This window comes from Salvelinus sp. IW2-2015, linkage group LG19 (genome assembly GCF_002910315.2).
Source record: "Salvelinus sp. IW2-2015 linkage group LG19, ASM291031v2, whole genome shotgun sequence".
Classification (NCBI taxonomy): Eukaryota; Metazoa; Chordata; class Actinopteri; order Salmoniformes; family Salmonidae; genus Salvelinus; species Salvelinus sp. IW2-2015.
In genome coordinates, this window is record NC_036859.1 from 3,411,294 (window position 1) to 3,428,544 (window position 17,251).

General features: G+C 45.5%; 1 protein-coding gene across 1 annotated transcript in view; it reads right to left on the reverse strand.

The window, feature by feature from the left end:
* LOC111979006 (myomegalin-like) overlaps window positions 1-8,816 on the reverse strand; it is a 36,360-nt gene extending 27,544 nt beyond the window's left edge. Inside the window, 13 exon segments of the mRNA XM_024009274.2 lie at window positions 96-202; window positions 341-571; window positions 673-855; window positions 1,070-1,264; window positions 1,620-1,799; window positions 1,918-2,055; window positions 2,149-2,250; window positions 2,345-2,503; window positions 2,630-2,854; window positions 3,089-3,181; window positions 3,305-3,424; window positions 3,584-3,721; window positions 6,347-8,816. Coding sequence (XP_023865042.2) covers window positions 96-202; window positions 341-571; window positions 673-855; window positions 1,070-1,264; window positions 1,620-1,799; window positions 1,918-2,055; window positions 2,149-2,250; window positions 2,345-2,503; window positions 2,630-2,854; window positions 3,089-3,181; window positions 3,305-3,424; window positions 3,584-3,721; window positions 6,347-7,699 — 3,224 coding nt within the window. The 5' untranslated portion in view covers window positions 7,700-8,816.
* Between the last annotated feature and the right edge of the window lie 8,435 nt (window positions 8,817-17,251).

The window sequence follows — 17,251 nt, forward strand, 5'->3', positions numbered from 1 at the left end:
TCCACAAATGTGTGTATTTGTAGGCACCCAGGTGTGTGTATTTGTAGATGTGTTTATTCTTGGCCTCAGTGAAGGCCTCTGTTGCCATCTCCTACCTGTTTCCTCTGTCCTGGATGTGGCTCAGACTCTGGTATAGCCTCTTCTCTGCCCTCAGAGCATCATTCAGCCTGTGGTACTCACTGACCAACTGCTCCAGTACACTCTGACAGAGAGGTTGGGAAAAGGAAAGGGGGAGGAAGAGACAGAGAGTGAGAACACACACTCCACTCAGTAGGCACCAGACCTTAATTAACAAGGGCAATGTTGTAGACAAATAAATAATTTCAGAGGAGAGGGATACCTGGTGGTCAGTTTTGGAGGGCTCCCTGGCTACTACTCCTGGGGCCAGGATCTTAAATCTATCCCCCTGCTTCTGGGCCTGCTCCTGGGCCTGAGCTAGAGCTGAACGCAGGGCTGAAATCTCCAGCTGAGCCTCCTTCTCCTTCTTCCTGACCAGCTGCAGCTCCTCCCGAATGGCCTGTACCTCTTCTGCCCCCTCTGGTGTGGAGAGCTCCATGCTCTCCTCCTGGCTCTGGGTGGGGAGGAGTAGGAGAGTTAGTGTGTGTGTGTGTGTGTGTGTGTGTGTGTGTGTGTGTGTGTGTGTGTGTTGTCATCCAGTGTCCCAGAATTCACCTGGATAAAAGCCTCTTTCTCCTTCAGCAGGTTCTGCAATCGCTCTGCCTCTCCCATTCTCTCCTTCTCGCTCTTCTTCCGAAGCTCACTCATCTCCCGTTCCTGTGACGACAGCTGCCTGCGAAGCTCCTGAAGCTGGCCCGTCCGCTCGCCAATCACTTGAGAGAGCCTATCAGAGCAGTCCTGGGAGAGGAGGTCGGAGGGAGAAAAGAGAGATTCTGAAATCGACTGTCACTTTATATGTTACGTCCATTCTATCATAAATGTTTCCATTTCTATAATAGACTATTGGATTTTTCTTAGTGATGTTGGGCTGAGTACACTGTACAGCTGACATAAGCTCATCATTCATATTCTCAGAGACAGGTCCTAGATCAAGGGTGTGTGTGTGTGGTACCTGTATGTACTGGTCCTTGGTGCTGATGGTGCTGAGCAGGTCCTGGACCTGTGCTTGGTGTTCGTGGCTCTGGCGGCTGCGGTCTGACAGCAGTTCCTGAAACAGTTTCTCCTTCAGCGCGAGGCGAGCCTTCAGCTCCTCCACCACCCCACTGGGGCCTGCCTGGACCTTAGCCAGGAGGGCTGCCGTGAGGTCCTACACACACATAGGAGAAAACAAAACAAACACACACACACACACGTCAGTGTATCTGTCGTTTTTGGAGGGGTCAGAAATAAGAGCAGGTTTTTCCTCATTGGACTAGTTTGAGGTTGTTAAAGCACTGCAAGTCATTCATATCAACCAACAATGAAAAACGTCAACAATGGAGAGAAACTAGTGGAGAAACGTGTGTCCTTTGGTTACAAGAACAAACAGAACGCAAACTGGTGGTACAGCCAGTCCTTACTAGTGTGACCTATCTGAGCTGTTGATCTAGTTTAGCGCACGCATGTTTTTGCGTATGTGTTTGTATTTGTGCGTGTGTGTGTGTGTGTCTTTGTGTGTTTACCTGTGTCTCCTGGCTGCGTGTCTGCAGGGCAGTCTGTAGCTGGCTGATGAGCGTGTCTCTCTCTCTCAGAGTGCACTTCTCTCTCTCCTCACTCCGCTGCTGGAGCCACTGCAGGTTCCTGTGAGCTTCGGCTGCCTGCTCCACATCCAGCTCCTTGCCCCGCACCAACGCATCCAGACTCTATCACAAAGCAAACAGTAAAAACACCTCAATGTATATAGATGTGCCGTGTGTGAGAGTGGGTGTATCCTCATGGTTGCTCGAGGTATCGTCCTTTATAGTGTGTGTGTGTTTGTACCGTGATGGTCTCCTCGTTGTTGGACAGTATACAGCGCAGTCTCTCCAGGTCTCGCTCCTTCTCTCTAAGGGCCAGCTGTAGTCTCCTCACCTGCTCCTCCCTCTCCTCCAGACCACTGAACTTCTCATCTATCGACCGCTGGACGGAGAAAGAGAACATCAATCATTATTATTAGTGTCCATCCATCCATCCATCCATCCATCCATCCATCCATCCAGTAAGTGTCCTTACCTCCAATGCTCTGTCCCTGTCTCTGATGCGTTCTCTCAGTTTGTCCAGCAGAGCATCTCTGGGTTTGGAGCTGTCTGCTGATTCCGGGAGTTCAGAGTACTCCTACAAAGGGTGAGGGAGATAGGGTCAGTGTGTATGTGTGTGTGTGTGTGAGTTCATGTGTGTGTGTGTGTGTGTGTGGGTTGATGTCTCTCACCTGTAGCTGCCTCTCCTTGTCCTGAAGGGAGTGTTTGAGCTGGGTGATGCTCTTGTCTCTCTCCTGAACTTCTGTGCGTCTCTCCGCCTTACTCTCCTCCAGCTGAGCCTCTTTAGCCCGCAGCTCAAAGCCAGACTGAGCCAGGGCACTGCGCAAGTCCTACAGTGGGACAGAGGATAGGTTACACACACCACCTACATCATTGCTACAGGGGTCCAGATTGTACACACACACACACACACACACACCAACACATCCACACACAGAGCACACACACACACGCACCTGGTTGTGTTTGTCGGTGACCTCCCTGTGCTGCAGTGCCTCCTTTAGGTCAGAGTGGAGTCTGTCTTTAGCTCTGCTTAGGTCCTCAGCCTGTCTCTGGCTCTGTCTCTGGCCTCTCTGACTGGCCTCCAGCTCCAGACCCAGGGTGAACAGAGAGCTCTGTAACCCCACCAACTCACCCTGAAGCTGGGCTAAACTCGCACCCTCACTGCCCCCCTCTGGATCCTGGGAGAGAGGACCAAACGATCAAAAACCACTGGGGTTAGACTGGTCATGAAGAAAGGGCGTCTCCATCCATCCACCCATCCATCCATCCGTCCATCCATCCACCCATCCATCCATCCATCCATCCATCCATCCATCCATCCATCCATCAACAGTTGGGTTATTATGGCCCTTTATTAACTGGTGTGCTGCTGAGTGCTTGTCTGGACCTGTCTGGGGTGTGTGAGGTCTCACCTCAGTGTGTGTGATCTGGTTGCGGTGGGCCATCTCTCTCAGCTTACACAGTGTGGCGTTCTGCCCCTCAATTAGCTGGTACAGCTCCTCGGCCTGAAGAGGACATAGCGAATATTCTGCAAATCACTACTGAGTGTGTGCTCAAATGTAGTCCCCTGGCTGCGTCTCAGAACGGTTCTGGGGCAGCAATGTAACCTCAGTGTAGACCACACATACCTCGTTATCCTTGGTACTGACAGAATCGGTCAGGCATTGGATGGTGCGCTCCTGGAAATTAGCTCCCTGGCGTATGGAACGCAGTTCACACTCCATCTCAATGAGCTTCTCCTGCAACTTCTGGAGAGGGAGGGAGGGAGGAGGGAAACAGAGAGAGAGAAAGAGCGAGAGAGGATGAGTAAGTAGAGAGAGAGAGACAAAGGGGACAAGAAAGTGTCTGTGTGTGTGTAATGGTATGCGTTTGATGTATAGATGGGTAATGTCTCTCTGTAGCCGTACAGCGTTGTTGGCTTCGCTCTCCTGGCTCTTGGCCTGCAGGGACTGGACCTGCAGCTGGGCCTTCTGCAGCTCACTGACACACTGACCTGCTGCACACTCATACTGGTTCAACTGGCTCTGCTGCTCCTCGATCAGAGTCTGGAACACACACACACACACACACACACACACACACACACACACACACACACACACACACACACACACACACACACACACACACACACACACACACACACACACACACACACACATTACAGTCCACGTTTACCGAATCTTGCTTCGCTCACAAATGAATACTATGGGAGAGATAGAGACAATAGTTTGGCACAGTATTGCTATCCAACCGCTTTAGCCAGACCTGAGAGACACATCTGTATCAGGAAAAGGAACAATGCACTGAGCTGGGCTGTTGGTGACTGTACTTTCCAAACCAAATGTTCTGTTCCCCCATCTTTGTATGCTGTTAAAAGCAGATCCATCCTGCGGATATTCTCTCGAGAGCTCCCTGTGTTTTCGAGTGTATATTAAGTGCTCTGCGGTGTCCCTAACGTAACTTACGTAACCAGCGTGTCACCATCTCCCTTACAGCACTCACATCCTATATTTATAGGTTTACACTACGGGAGGAAATCCCACAACACACACACATGTAAGTAATATAAATACGTTAAATCCCTGTTAGAATGGGAACATAGGCTGATATTATGAGCTGGTAAAATCTTCTTATACTGTAATACATAGAGTAGAGGTCCAAAGAGCTACAGTTGACTATAGATACTTAAAGGTCCAAGCCAAAAACATACTACATAGCCATAGTCCAGGCCATTTGAGTAGCACGGAGAGATACCGCACCTGCCATAGAAATAGAATTACTTTGAATTAGAAAGTCCATTCTAGTAATTATATGCCTATGGTACATGCTATAATATAATGACATCCACTAGCCTGGTCTGACATTGCGCGGTAGTATCAGGGTTTGCTGCCTCCGAGGCTTATCGCTGCTGTGAAAATAGGCCAATAGTGGTGCCACTCCACTCCATGTCCCCCCATGCGCTAACCTAGTTTAGTGAACAGGGCTGGGGCTGGCTGAGGCCTGAAATCACATTCACATTAAGGAATGCTCCTAAATCAGACACAGACACTGCCTGAATCTCTGCCACAGACTATTATCTACTGAGGCTCACAGAGGAACGAGAGTCAAGATGATTGTAATTGAGCGCGCATAGAGCCACTGTACCAAAGCACCCAATGAACCTTCATTTTATTCCAAAAGGATGCTTACATATCTTCTGTATACCGTGTTTGCTCTTCATTTCAAGGGCCTTGGTTAGACTGCAAGGCAACATGACGTGAGACAGCCTACTCTTTGTTTTGCAGTAATACACTGAGCTTTAAGTACAGAGATCCAGCTTTAAGAGTCCGGGATGCAACTTGATTATGGAAAGAGAACCTGGATTTGTCAACGCAGTTCTCACCACTCATCAGATTTCTGTAGCAGCCCCAAGGCAAATACCTGCTATTTGCATTAATTATTTGAGGATATACACTGAGTATAGAAAACAGTACGACATCCAGGTGAAAGCTATGATCCCTTATTGATGTCACTTGTTAAAGCCACTTCAAAATCAGTGTAGATGTAGGGGAGGAGACAGGTTCAATAAGGATTTTTAAGCCTTGAGACAATTGAGACATGGATTGTGTATGTGTGCCATTCAGAGGGTGAATGGGCAAGACAAAAAATGTGTCTTTGAACAGGGTAGGGTACAAAACACCGTTTTGTGTCAAGAACTGGGGGGGGGGGGGGGGGGGGGGGGCGCAACTCAATACTAGGAAGGCGTTCCTAATGTTTGGTTTACTGTAGGTAGATCATACACAGTACCTCAGGTTCTACAAATGTAGGATCTTAATTTGATCACACTGTTGTGACAAATTCAAAACATGTATTGTATTCAAGGTTTATAAAGGCTTCTGAAGTTAGTCATTTCCAGTTTGGAAAATTTCAGACTTGGTTTTCCTTTTCGAAAAATGTATTAACCTCTACAAACGTTTCCATAAATTATAATAATTCATATTTCCTGTTGCTGCAGGATTCTTTTCCTGCTGTAGCAAACTGGCTCAAATCAAGTACCTCTGTACTGTGAAGATGACAATATCATTCTAGGTTTGTTAATGTGCCTCTGTGGTTGGCCAACCATGACAGCCCCACTCTCTGACCGCACACACACTCATTAGTATGGCTGACTGGCCTGACGGCTCTACATGAGAATCACTCACTGCTTTTAACACACAGACACACAAACAAAACACACACATGTAGACACCTGAGTCACACAATGATCTCACAGACACAGATGCACCCGCACATATACACACATTGATTCCAGTGCTACGGAGCGCACATCCTCTGTGCATCCTCTCTGGAGAGGGAGAGAGGGGGCGGGGGAGGAGAGGTTAACGTGATGTAGATGGACAGCTGGATTATCCAGCTAATTAGCCCGGAGTGTGGTGAGATCACGGAATGTTCTCACGGTTGGGAGCACTGCACTGTGCTGAATTCACAGATAACTAACTAACCTTCTGGAATAGTCTCCATATTCTGAGATTTGTATATCTGTAGATGATTAAAATATGCCACAAAAAGGTTTGTAGTAWAATAAGGTATCCTATTGAAATAAATTAAAAACTCCTTTTGATTTCAGCTAACTACAGACCAGTGGTGAACCAATGGCCAGAGCTGACTGGAGAGCTGCAGTGTTATACCTGGTGGGGGCGTGGGGGAGGACACTCATGATACAGATCCTCCCACAGCTCCTCCATCTCAGCMAGGTCCAGACCCCCATCTAGCCCTCCATCCAGCCTGATCAGAGGGGCCTCCAGGTCGGGCACATGGACATGAATCTCCCCCTCTCCATTCAGACCTCCATACAGCAACCCCAAGGCTGGCTCATGGAAGCTCAGTCTGGAGCCTCCGCTGCTGGGGCTCTGTCTGTTGAGTACAGGCAGTCTGCTTCCCTTGGGGCTCTGGACTGGCCGGTACACACAGTTCTGGACCAGGCAGAGGGCCAGTGAGAGGCGGGTGGCTGACCTCAGTGGAGTCACCAGGTGGTGCTCCTCGGAGAGGGAGTCGGAGAACCGATCATCCAGGGGGTCCTGGGGATACTCTAGCCCCTCGTCCCCATCTTGGATTGCAGACAGCTGGGTAGATTCTCCGGTTATGTCCAGGGAGTCTATAGAGGGGCTGGAGCTGGCTCGRCCCACCAGGGTACGGTCGCTGTCCGAAGCCCGGGGCGTAGGGTTGGACCCAGGGATCAGCGTGAGCGAGGAGGGGGTCCCCTCTGGATCTTTCTCCCCTCCTCTTCCACGTCCTCCTCCAATCACGCTGACCGAATACCTCGTCAATGGGTCACAGGAAATACTCCGTGCCAACTTCCTGGGTACTTTACACACAGCCTCGTAGTCTGAGTCCGCCACTCGCCACACCGTGCACCCTCGGCACTTCCTGGGTGAACGCGTGACAGTCCCACAGCGCTGTGACCCCACAGCCGTCACCTCTGACGCAGGCCCTGCGCACTGTGGGGGAAGCCCATGATGATGATGGTGACCCCCGAACTCTAACCCCTCCTCAGCCCAGGACTCATACAGAGAGTACACCAAGTCCTCCTGGAGCAGGGCACAGTACTTAGCATGGGTCAGACCGGACATGTCCACCATACCATCCCCCTGTACCCTTCCTCCCCCTCCTCCCGTATCCCCAGGCCCAGTAATGGCCCCTCCACCACTGCCTCCATCCTCCCTGTTGGTCTTCCGGTAGAGGCCACCGATGAGGCCCCGTAGCCGGTGTTTCTCCTGGAGCAGCCTCTGCAGCCGTTCAATGGACAGAGCCTCCACCCGGGCAATCACCGTGTCAAACCTATACATGCGGTCCAGTATGAAGGCACACTTAGAGCARGCGAACTCGCCGCGGCCGTCGCGGATCAGCTCTCGCCCCAGGGCGTGGGACAGGAGCACCTGCAGGTTGAGTTTGGAGGCGGGGTGGAAGATCCATCGCCGTTGGTTACCGCAGAGCTCCCTCGCGCAGATACGACACGCCTCCTTCATTCTGATGTCCAGCATTCCACACACACACAGTCAAGACGGAGGTCATTCACCTGAGCTTGGTGAATGCTTAGTCTAATGCCCGAAAACACCTTCATTTTGTATGATAAACAAGAACCTTTGTATTAAACKTCCATTTGCCTGAAGAATGAATGGCGTTCCCATTTCCCCAGAGTTCTTCCRCTGACGTCACCTCTGATGCTCCTTGGTGGGGTTGAGGTCCCGGGTTGCCGTTAAGTGTTGTATAAATAATKAATAACATTTGATTGATGGAGGTGAATGAGATGATGCGATGCTGTTATTTAGCTCCAGTATGACTGCTCATCCATCCACATCTGTGTATTATATCATTTATTAAGATGTGAATATAGGCATATTGCATGGAACAGTCCTCTTATCGGTTTCTCTCTCTTCAGAAGAGATGCAAAACAAACAGCAGCCATGTGGTTTCAGACAAATAAATACCACTAAAATTCAATATAAACAACAGATAGAGAGTCATTGGAGAAACTAAAATATTGTTACTGGTAGCCTGCAAWGGAAAAGCAGACAGCAGCTCACAAAATCCAATCCTCTAGATATAATGCCTTTTTCCCCTCTTCATATTCTGCCAGAGTTGCTGTTTCCATAGGAGTGTAAAGCCGTTGGATGGATTCTAATAGCATATTGCTTGTTTGAGCAGCAGATGGCAGCCAGCAAGTCGTCCAGTATCCTTGGTCACCGATTCTGTTGCATTCCGTAATGGAAATTCTGATGCAATGACTTAAATCCGAAAGGGAAATATAAAGTCATTCTGGTGTTATATTCTCTAAATACACATGAGCCTTTCCTCCTTTCGCTTCCGGTTGTTTCATTTCGCGTTTCCCAACACAAGAAAAACACGCGTACGTTCCGCTGCATCACTTGGTTTGGCTGTCATGGGAGCCTCCCGCTTGATCAGGTTGATCATCACCGGTAGGCTACCGCCGTATCCCTTTAACCAAACACCGTCACTGCAGAGAATTGACACACCAAAACAATTACTTCGGTAGCGGCATATCAATTCATGATTTATTATATCAACGGTGAAGATGGCGCGCTTCAGCCCAGCRGTATAGTAGATCCTTTTGGTAGATAATGATGTGGCAACGTTGTAGTACTAGCAAGAACGGCTGCAGCGGCGGAGCGCACCATTTCACGCGCTAGGGGTGCTAAAATATCTAATCGTCTATATCAATATATTAAAAAGTAGTCCTATATGACATGATAATACCGGTTTTACTGTGATATAATAAGAAGTTCATTTAAAGCTAAAATTCAATCAATTTTGTCAATGTTGTAATAAAATATTTTGATAATCTACAAAATGTCACCCGGGGTGCCATTAGTTATTTTGGTCCAGTCTACACTAAACTTTGTATTCCCTTCACTGAGCAGGTGAAATGCCTACTAGCATTTAGTAGCATATAGTGACATTAGTGTTTGCATAAACTCTTACACGATGTAAAGCAGTAGATATATTTTAAATAATATTTAAAAAAATAATAACATWATTTTCTCTAAATTTTGTCATAATAACCACCAGATTAGGGCTCCCGATTGGCGCAGTGGTCTAAGGCACTGCATCTCAGTGTAAAAGGTGTCACTACAGTCCCTGGTTTGAATCCAGGCTGAATCACATCTGGCTGTGATTGGGAGTCCCATAGGGCGGCGCACAATTGGCCCATTATCGCCGGGGTAGGCCATCATTGTAAATAGGAATTGGTTAAAAGTTTAAAAAAAATATATATAATTGAGCTTTTAAGGGGGCAATATCAATTTCTTATTAAAAAAATAGTATTTAATTTTTACCCCCTTTTCTCCCAATTTCGTGATTACGATCTTGTCTCATCGCTGCAACTCCTCAACGGGCTCGGGAGCTGAAGTTCAAGTCATGCGTCCTCCAAATCGCGCTTTTTAACACCCGCTCGCTTAACCCGGAAACCAGCAGCACCAATGTGCACCAATGAGCCCAGTAAAGCCCCCCCAGCCAAACCCTCCCCTAACCCGGACGACGCTGGGCCAATTATGCGCCGTCCTATGGGACTCCCGGTCACATTGGGCTCAAACCCCAGGCTGTAGCGACGTCACAACACTGCAATGAAGAGCCTTAAACCGCTCGGAGCGCAGTTTGGCAGGTCATGTTTCGGAGGATGCATGACTCGACCTTCGCCTCTCCCGAGCCCATCGGGGAGTTGCAGCGATGAGACAAGATTGAAATTGGGGGAAAATGGGTAAAATACACACAGAAAAAAAAAGATAATGGCACACACAGTCAGCCAGCCAGAGAGTTGACTTGGACTACAGTGTAATTTTCAGTGAACGGGTAGACTTTCCATCCTTGTGTTTCTAGCCTCTTCTATATGCAAATAAGATCTCCTAAATAGACTTACAAGTAAAGGCCTTCAATGCATTTCAAAGCAGAGGGGATACATCTGGACCCTAGATTTAGCTTTTGTCAGGAAAACATATCAGGAAAGTACTTCCATAATAGTGAAGGTGGTCACTCTAGCTCGATCATTAATCAAAAATGGGAAGAAAACAATAAAGCTCCCCATTTATATAGTCCAGATCTGCCATGTATGACATAATTGTACGAGTGGGATATAACCGTAGTGGGTGGAAACAGTGTTAGTTACACAACTGAGCAGATCTGAACAGATGGTCTGGCCACGGCTCTCATAGCTCCAGATAATGCTAAGTGCTGCGATAATATGTTTCTATTCTACTCAGTCTTCCTGACTGACCACATACCCTGACCAGGGACAAATCTGGACCCTAGATATAGCACATGGCCATCAAGTCACGTGGTCAAGAAAAATGATTGGATATTGTATTATATTCTAGAACTGTATATCACAGGAGGACCAGGCTCCAATGCCTTCAACCAGGCATCTGTCTGCAATATATAGATGACTACATAAAGCTATCCATCACAACTAGCCATAAGGCAGAGAGGAACCATGCTGTAAAGCAGAGAGGGAAATACCATGACACAGTAGAACAAGGGGGCCATGAAACTGGTTACTACGACTACAAATGCTACAAGGAGAGAACAAAGAGAGAGGCATTTGTGGTGCAGTGTGCACAAGCACTGGTGGACGGGTGACCGCTATTGTAGCGGGTGCTGTGAATGAAGGGATGTTGAAATGAAGGTAAACCGGTTTTGATGTTTTGATTGAAATTAATGATTGCATTTTCGGCAACATGAGGGATGCTGCCGCATATCAATCATATAAATTCACTTAGTGACAAGGGCAAACCAGGGACATCAAAACACCACATTGGCTACACCGTGAGTACACATTTTAAATATGGTTTGGCTGTGCTTTAAGCTCAATGGAATCTGCAGTGACCGTGTATCCCTGATAGTGTACAGACAGACAGTCATGCACTCACACTGTGACTTCACTTATCAGCTTTGGTCCTCAAAATAACATGTTGCCTCAAAACAGAATTTTACATGGCTAGAGATGACTACTAGGCCCAGGTCTCCCTTGGAAAATTAATTTTGTTATCCCCAAAGGGACAACTGTGTTATATAAAGCCAAGAGTAAGATATGAATCACAACAACAACCTGTGATTGTGCTCATACTTAACTATGCTTCATTTTCAAACCCACGTAGGCTTCATTGCCTTATTACTATATGAGTGTATGAAGAGGCAGCCATTTTGCCGAAGGGCAGAGCTGACCTTATGTCCTAGCTCAGCTTCTCACTAGTGCCTGATTATGGCTTAAAATTTTAGTGGCTTAAAAGGATAGTTTGAGAGTGGTTGGGGGTCCTTGATTAAGCTTGTTGAGGATTTGGGATTTAAAATGAGGACTGCTTAAGTACGAAAAATCTTCTTCGGGTAGAGTCCACCGCGACATCAGAGTTGCTTCAAACTCCTCTTTAAGCATAGCAAGCAAGAGAGAGAGCTGGAAACAACAAATCACACAAAAAAGTACTTGTCTCTCCTCTTCTTGAGAGCAACATCAAATTAGATMATTTATTTGATTTTGTGTCCTAGCATAAATAGCATCAGCTGCCACTGTCCTTTCCCTACAGCCCATCACAGTACATTTCTCTCTCCTGGACGGCCTGACATTTTGATTGATCTCATTAGCCGTGGTGTCTGGGGAACCAATTAGAAGCTAGGTGTTAGTGTCTGTCTTAGACAACACAACTTGATATCTGTGTGTGTGTGTGTCATTGTTAGCACCAGAAGGTCAGCATGACCTATTGACAACCTTGCTGAAACACGAGCCACTTAAATGCACACCAACACATATGCTTGCACGCACTCACTCAAAGTACATGGATTTTTACAACGGTGGGGGAGTGCCAAGATGGAGGTTCTGTGGCTTCAAAACAGCACCCCCCAGTCAGTCATCTAGTGTATATATAAATGATTGATTCAGACGCTTACAAGTGCACACGCAGCAAGCAACCTTTCTGTCTTGTATACAGTTGTGTACACACGATTGAGTTCATATATAGAACACGTTGACAGACAGGTGAAAAACAAATTCTACCTCACTATAAGGCGGAACTACAGGCCAGAATATAATGATGTTTAGGTCATTTGCTGTCATTAATGTGGCAAATAAATACAAAGTCTAATGTATGCCATTGCCTATGCCTGTTCCTCTTATTCATTCGTTTTCCACTTGCAAAGACCCCTCCTCCTGATATCGATTGGCCCTTTAAATGCAACAATGATCCATTCAGCCTAAGTGACAGCCAGCTAGCGGTGGTGGCCCTGGGCAGTAGGGCAGCGTCACTGTGTGAAATCTGAGCTGATATCGGTCCTGGCAGGCACATTTGCATCCCAGAGCCAAGCTGATTTACAAGGTAAAATGCCTTTAGAGGCACACTGGGGCTTTGACTGCTTCTATTGAGAAACTCCCACTACAACAAATATGTGTAGGATTCAAAGCTGTTGCCAGATGAATAGAGCCAAGAGCCTTGGGAGTCAACATGAGAGAAATACACGTGATCATATCATACTAATGAATTGTAATGACGAGCAATAGATAATGACTAATAAGTGATAATGGCTCAGAAGAGATAACTGTTGATTAGCAAAACTAACAAGTGACAACGATCAACCAAACAATCTTGCTCAAACTGACAGGTGTACAGTGTGGATACACTACACTGTACTGCAGCCTTACTTCAGTTGTAGGCCTGTGAGGTGTTGTAACACTTTTTTTACACTTGAAATAGCGTTGGATTTCTTTTCACTTGACACACAGTACCACACAACACCTATTTAATTTCTGTGACCTAGCTCCACTCCAGTCGACACACACCCGTAAGCCTGTTATGCTGCTGTCTGTGTAATCTGAGAACCCCTCCTCTCAGAATATGACTGATGAGAATGGAAAATGTGTGTGGTCTGTTCATAAATACATCTTCACATCATTTGTTTACCACAGACTAAAATAACCCAGGTCACCCTCCCTTCAGGCCGACAGCTCCCAACACAATACACAGGGATTAACAGCCATAGAGACATTGACGCAGACTGATCTAGGAATGCTTTATTACTCAGGTCTAGCAGCTGCTCTTTACTGAGAACTTATGCGGTTGTCATCTAACAATGGCTACTTTACTTTCAATGAATTCAATCAACTGCAAAGAAACAAAATACTTTAGTGGGTTATTTGATTTTCATGTACTTTTCTTTCGATGGTGACTACATCTTCTGTAGTGAATGTTACCTTACTTGGTGTGCCTGTCTKTCTGCTATGCATTTGTTATCCAGTAGAGGGCCTGCTCTCACCAACAGAGTGGGACCTGGTGCAGGCCTACCACCTCAAAGTGCACACTCTTTATTTATCCTAATAAAGAACTCAAAGCTGCGATGTTAAGTGTGTTTCTGTGCTCACTTCAGGATTCACTCACCTGCATCTCCTGCTCAATGCGCAGTCTCTCCCTGCCCAGCTCCTCCTGGTAGAACTGTAGGAGAAACAGCTGGGTTAGAAAAGTAGGCTTGTGTGTGTATGTGMGTTGTGTTTGAGTGATGGTGATATCTGTCCGACAGAGGGTACTATCTCRTTCTCACCAAAGAAGTACAACAGCTGTAGTGGTGATCAGATCATTCAGAGAGTAGCAACACCACATGCAACACTACCCCTCCCTGCCTGCTACCACAACAACACAACTTAACACATCACACAACACAACAGACAGATTGAACAGAACCAGCTGCATGGGTTACAGTAGATATAAATTAAATTAAATGATTCTGAACCAGATTAAAGCATTACGTTTTACTTCTCCGTCTTATGACAACTCCATTGACAATGAAAAATGGATGTCCGACTCCTAAATCAAGACAATGTTCGATTTTGACAACTGAAAGGATTTAGAAAAATAAGTCATATTTTTATTGGGTAAATACCTTTAGTRACCTTTAGTGGACTGAAGTAGGCTTGAACACAAATAGGCAGGTCGCTATGTGCTTTTTGACCGTGGTGTTTATGTGTGTGTTGCGCTGTGTTAGCTATAGGTGTGTTYCCACATAATAGACAGATGTGTTTGCATGTGTGGGGACAGGGGAGATATGAGGAAGAGGAGGAGAGGTATGGGAGAAGAATGGGTATGGGTGATTATTTGTATTATTATTCATATTTTTTGGGTACTTTTATTTATTCAGGGGCGCCCAACTGAGAACAGGGTCTCATTCACAATGGTGCCCTGAGTACAAACATTTTCAGAATCAAGAAAAAGGAACATTCCAAATAAAACAAGATGAACAACAAAAGGTACAATTACAATAATATACAATTTCAACAAATAAACCATTACAATCATTCAAAACAACTGCAATCCTCAATGACTTCATGTAACACCAGAGCTGTAAACAGGCCTAGTAGCACCAGGGAATCAAAATGAAAGGTTATTCCATAAATTGGGGGCACTAAAACTAAAGGAGGTGTCACGTTCGTGATGAGAGACGGACCAAGGAACAGCGTGATTGAAGTTCCACATCTTTTAACTTCTTTGGGGTAGGGGGCAGTATTTTCACATCCGGATGAAAAGCGTGCCCAGAGTAAACTGCCTGCTACTTAGGCCCAGATCCTAGGATATGCATATCATTAGTAGATTTGGATAGAAAACACTCTGAAGTTTCTAAAACTGTTTGAACGATGTCTGTGAGTATAACAGAACTCATATGGCAGGCAGAAACTTGAGAAAAAATCCAACCAGGAAGTGGGAAATCTGAGGTTTGTAGGATTTCAACTCTTTGCTTATCCAAGATACAGTGGATATGGGGTCATGTTGCACTTCCTAAGGCTTTCACTAGATGTCAACAGTCTATAGAACCTTGTTTGATGCTTMTACTGTGTAGAGGGGTGAATGAGAGGAGATTGAGTAAGGTCTCTCCCAGAGTGCCACGAGCTGACCATGCACTGACCATGCGCGTTCATGTGAGAGTTAGCTGCGTTCCATCGCATTTCTGAATGTTCCGGTCGGAACATTATTGAAGATTTATGTTAAAAACATCCTAAAGATTGATTCTATACATCGTTTGACATGTTTCTACAGACTGTAACGGAACTTTTTGTACTTTTCGTCCGTACTTTCCACTGGACTTGCACATGCGTCGTGAGTTTAGATTGTGTACTGAAAGCGCGAACAACAAGGAGGAATTTGAACATAAATGATGGACATTATCGAACAAAACAAACATTTATTGTGGAACTGGGATTCCTGGGAGTGCATTCTGATGAAGATCATCAAAGGTAAGGGAATATTTATAATGCTATTTCTGACTTATTTTGACTCCAACATGGCAGATATCTCTTTGGGTTGATTTGTCGTCTTAGCGCCGTACTCAGATTATTGCATGGTTTGCTTTTTCCATAAAGTTTAAAAAAAATCTGACACAGCGGTTGCATTAAGGAGAAGTGGATCTAAAATTCAATGTGTAACACTTGCATTTTCATCAACATTTATGATGACTATTTCTGTAAATTGATGTGGCTCTCTGCAAAATCACCGGATGTTTTGGAACTACTGAACATAACTCGCCAATGTTAACTGAGAATTTTTGGATATMAATATGAACTTTACCGAACAAAACATACATGTATTGTGTAACATGAAGTCCTATGATCATCAAAGGTTAGTGATCCATTTTATCTATATTTCTTCTTTTTGTGACTCCTCTCTTTGGCTGGAAAAATGGCTGTGTTTTTCTGTGAATAGGCACTCACCTAACATAATCATTTGGTTTGCTTTTGTCGTAAAGCCTATTTGAAATTGGACACTGTGGCTAGATTTACAACAAGTGTATCTTTAAAATGGTGTAAATGTCACGTTCCTGACCTGTTTTCTGTTGTTTTGTATGTGTTTAGTTGGTCAGGACGTGAGCTGGGTGGGAATTCTATGTTGTGTGTCTAGTTTGTCTGTTTCTATGTCCAGCCTAATATGGTTCTCAATCAGAGGCAGATGGTAATCGTTGTCCCTGATTGAGAATCATATATAGGAGGCTTGTTTTGTGTTGGGATTTTGTGGGTGTTTGTTTCCTGTCTCTGTGATTGTCTGCACCAGATAGGTCTGTCTCGGTTTTTGCACATTTGTTATTTTGTATTGTTGTTTGTAGTGTTTCACTTGTTCGTTATTAAACATGTTTAACACTAGCCGCGCTGCACTTTGGTCCTCTCCTTCACCCCTGGAAGAAAACCGTTACAGTAAAATACATGTATGTTTGGAATTTTAATTATGGGATTTCTGTTGTTTGGAATTTGGCGCCCTGCAGTTTCACTGGCTGTTGACGAGGTGAGACGCTACCGTCCCACAAACCCTAGAGAGGTTAATAAAGCGAAACTTCCAAACAAATCAATAAACAAACAACGAAACGTGACATCAGTGGTGCTACATGCACATACACAAAACAATATCCCACAAAGCAGGTGGAAGAAAGGGCTTCCTAAATATAATCCCCAATTAGAGGCAACGATTACCAGCTGCCTCTAATTGGGAACCATACAAACCAGCAACATAGAAAATAAATGACTAGAACCCCTCCTAGTCACACTCTGACCTAAACACCATAGAGAACCGACTGCTCTCTATGGTCAGGGCGTGACAGGAGGTCAGTGTCAACCCGTCATTCTGCCCCACCTGTTTTGAGCCCCACCGGTTTAGCTAAAAAAAATGAATAAAATAATAATAATAATATAACAATCAACAACAAAAAAGGAAAAGCTCCGCTGTCAGGACAGCGTTATGTAGGCCCTAACAGTTTGTGGGCAACTTTTGTCACCAGTATAGTGCAATTCATGTATTGCTTAGTGTTTTGTAGTGGCTTTGCTGGAATGCATATACAAAAATTGGTTGATTTTCCCCCACCAAGATTAACATGCTAAAAATCACCACTGGGTGAGGTATCCCAGAAACCCTGTGAATTAAGCTATGCACCTGTTATTATAGGTCTGTACACACTACAGGAACTCAATCAGTCAAATACATACCATACATAAAATAACCCAATCAATCATTGAACCATTGACCCCAATGCAGCCCCGACGCAGGCAATTTTCACATAATAGGGAT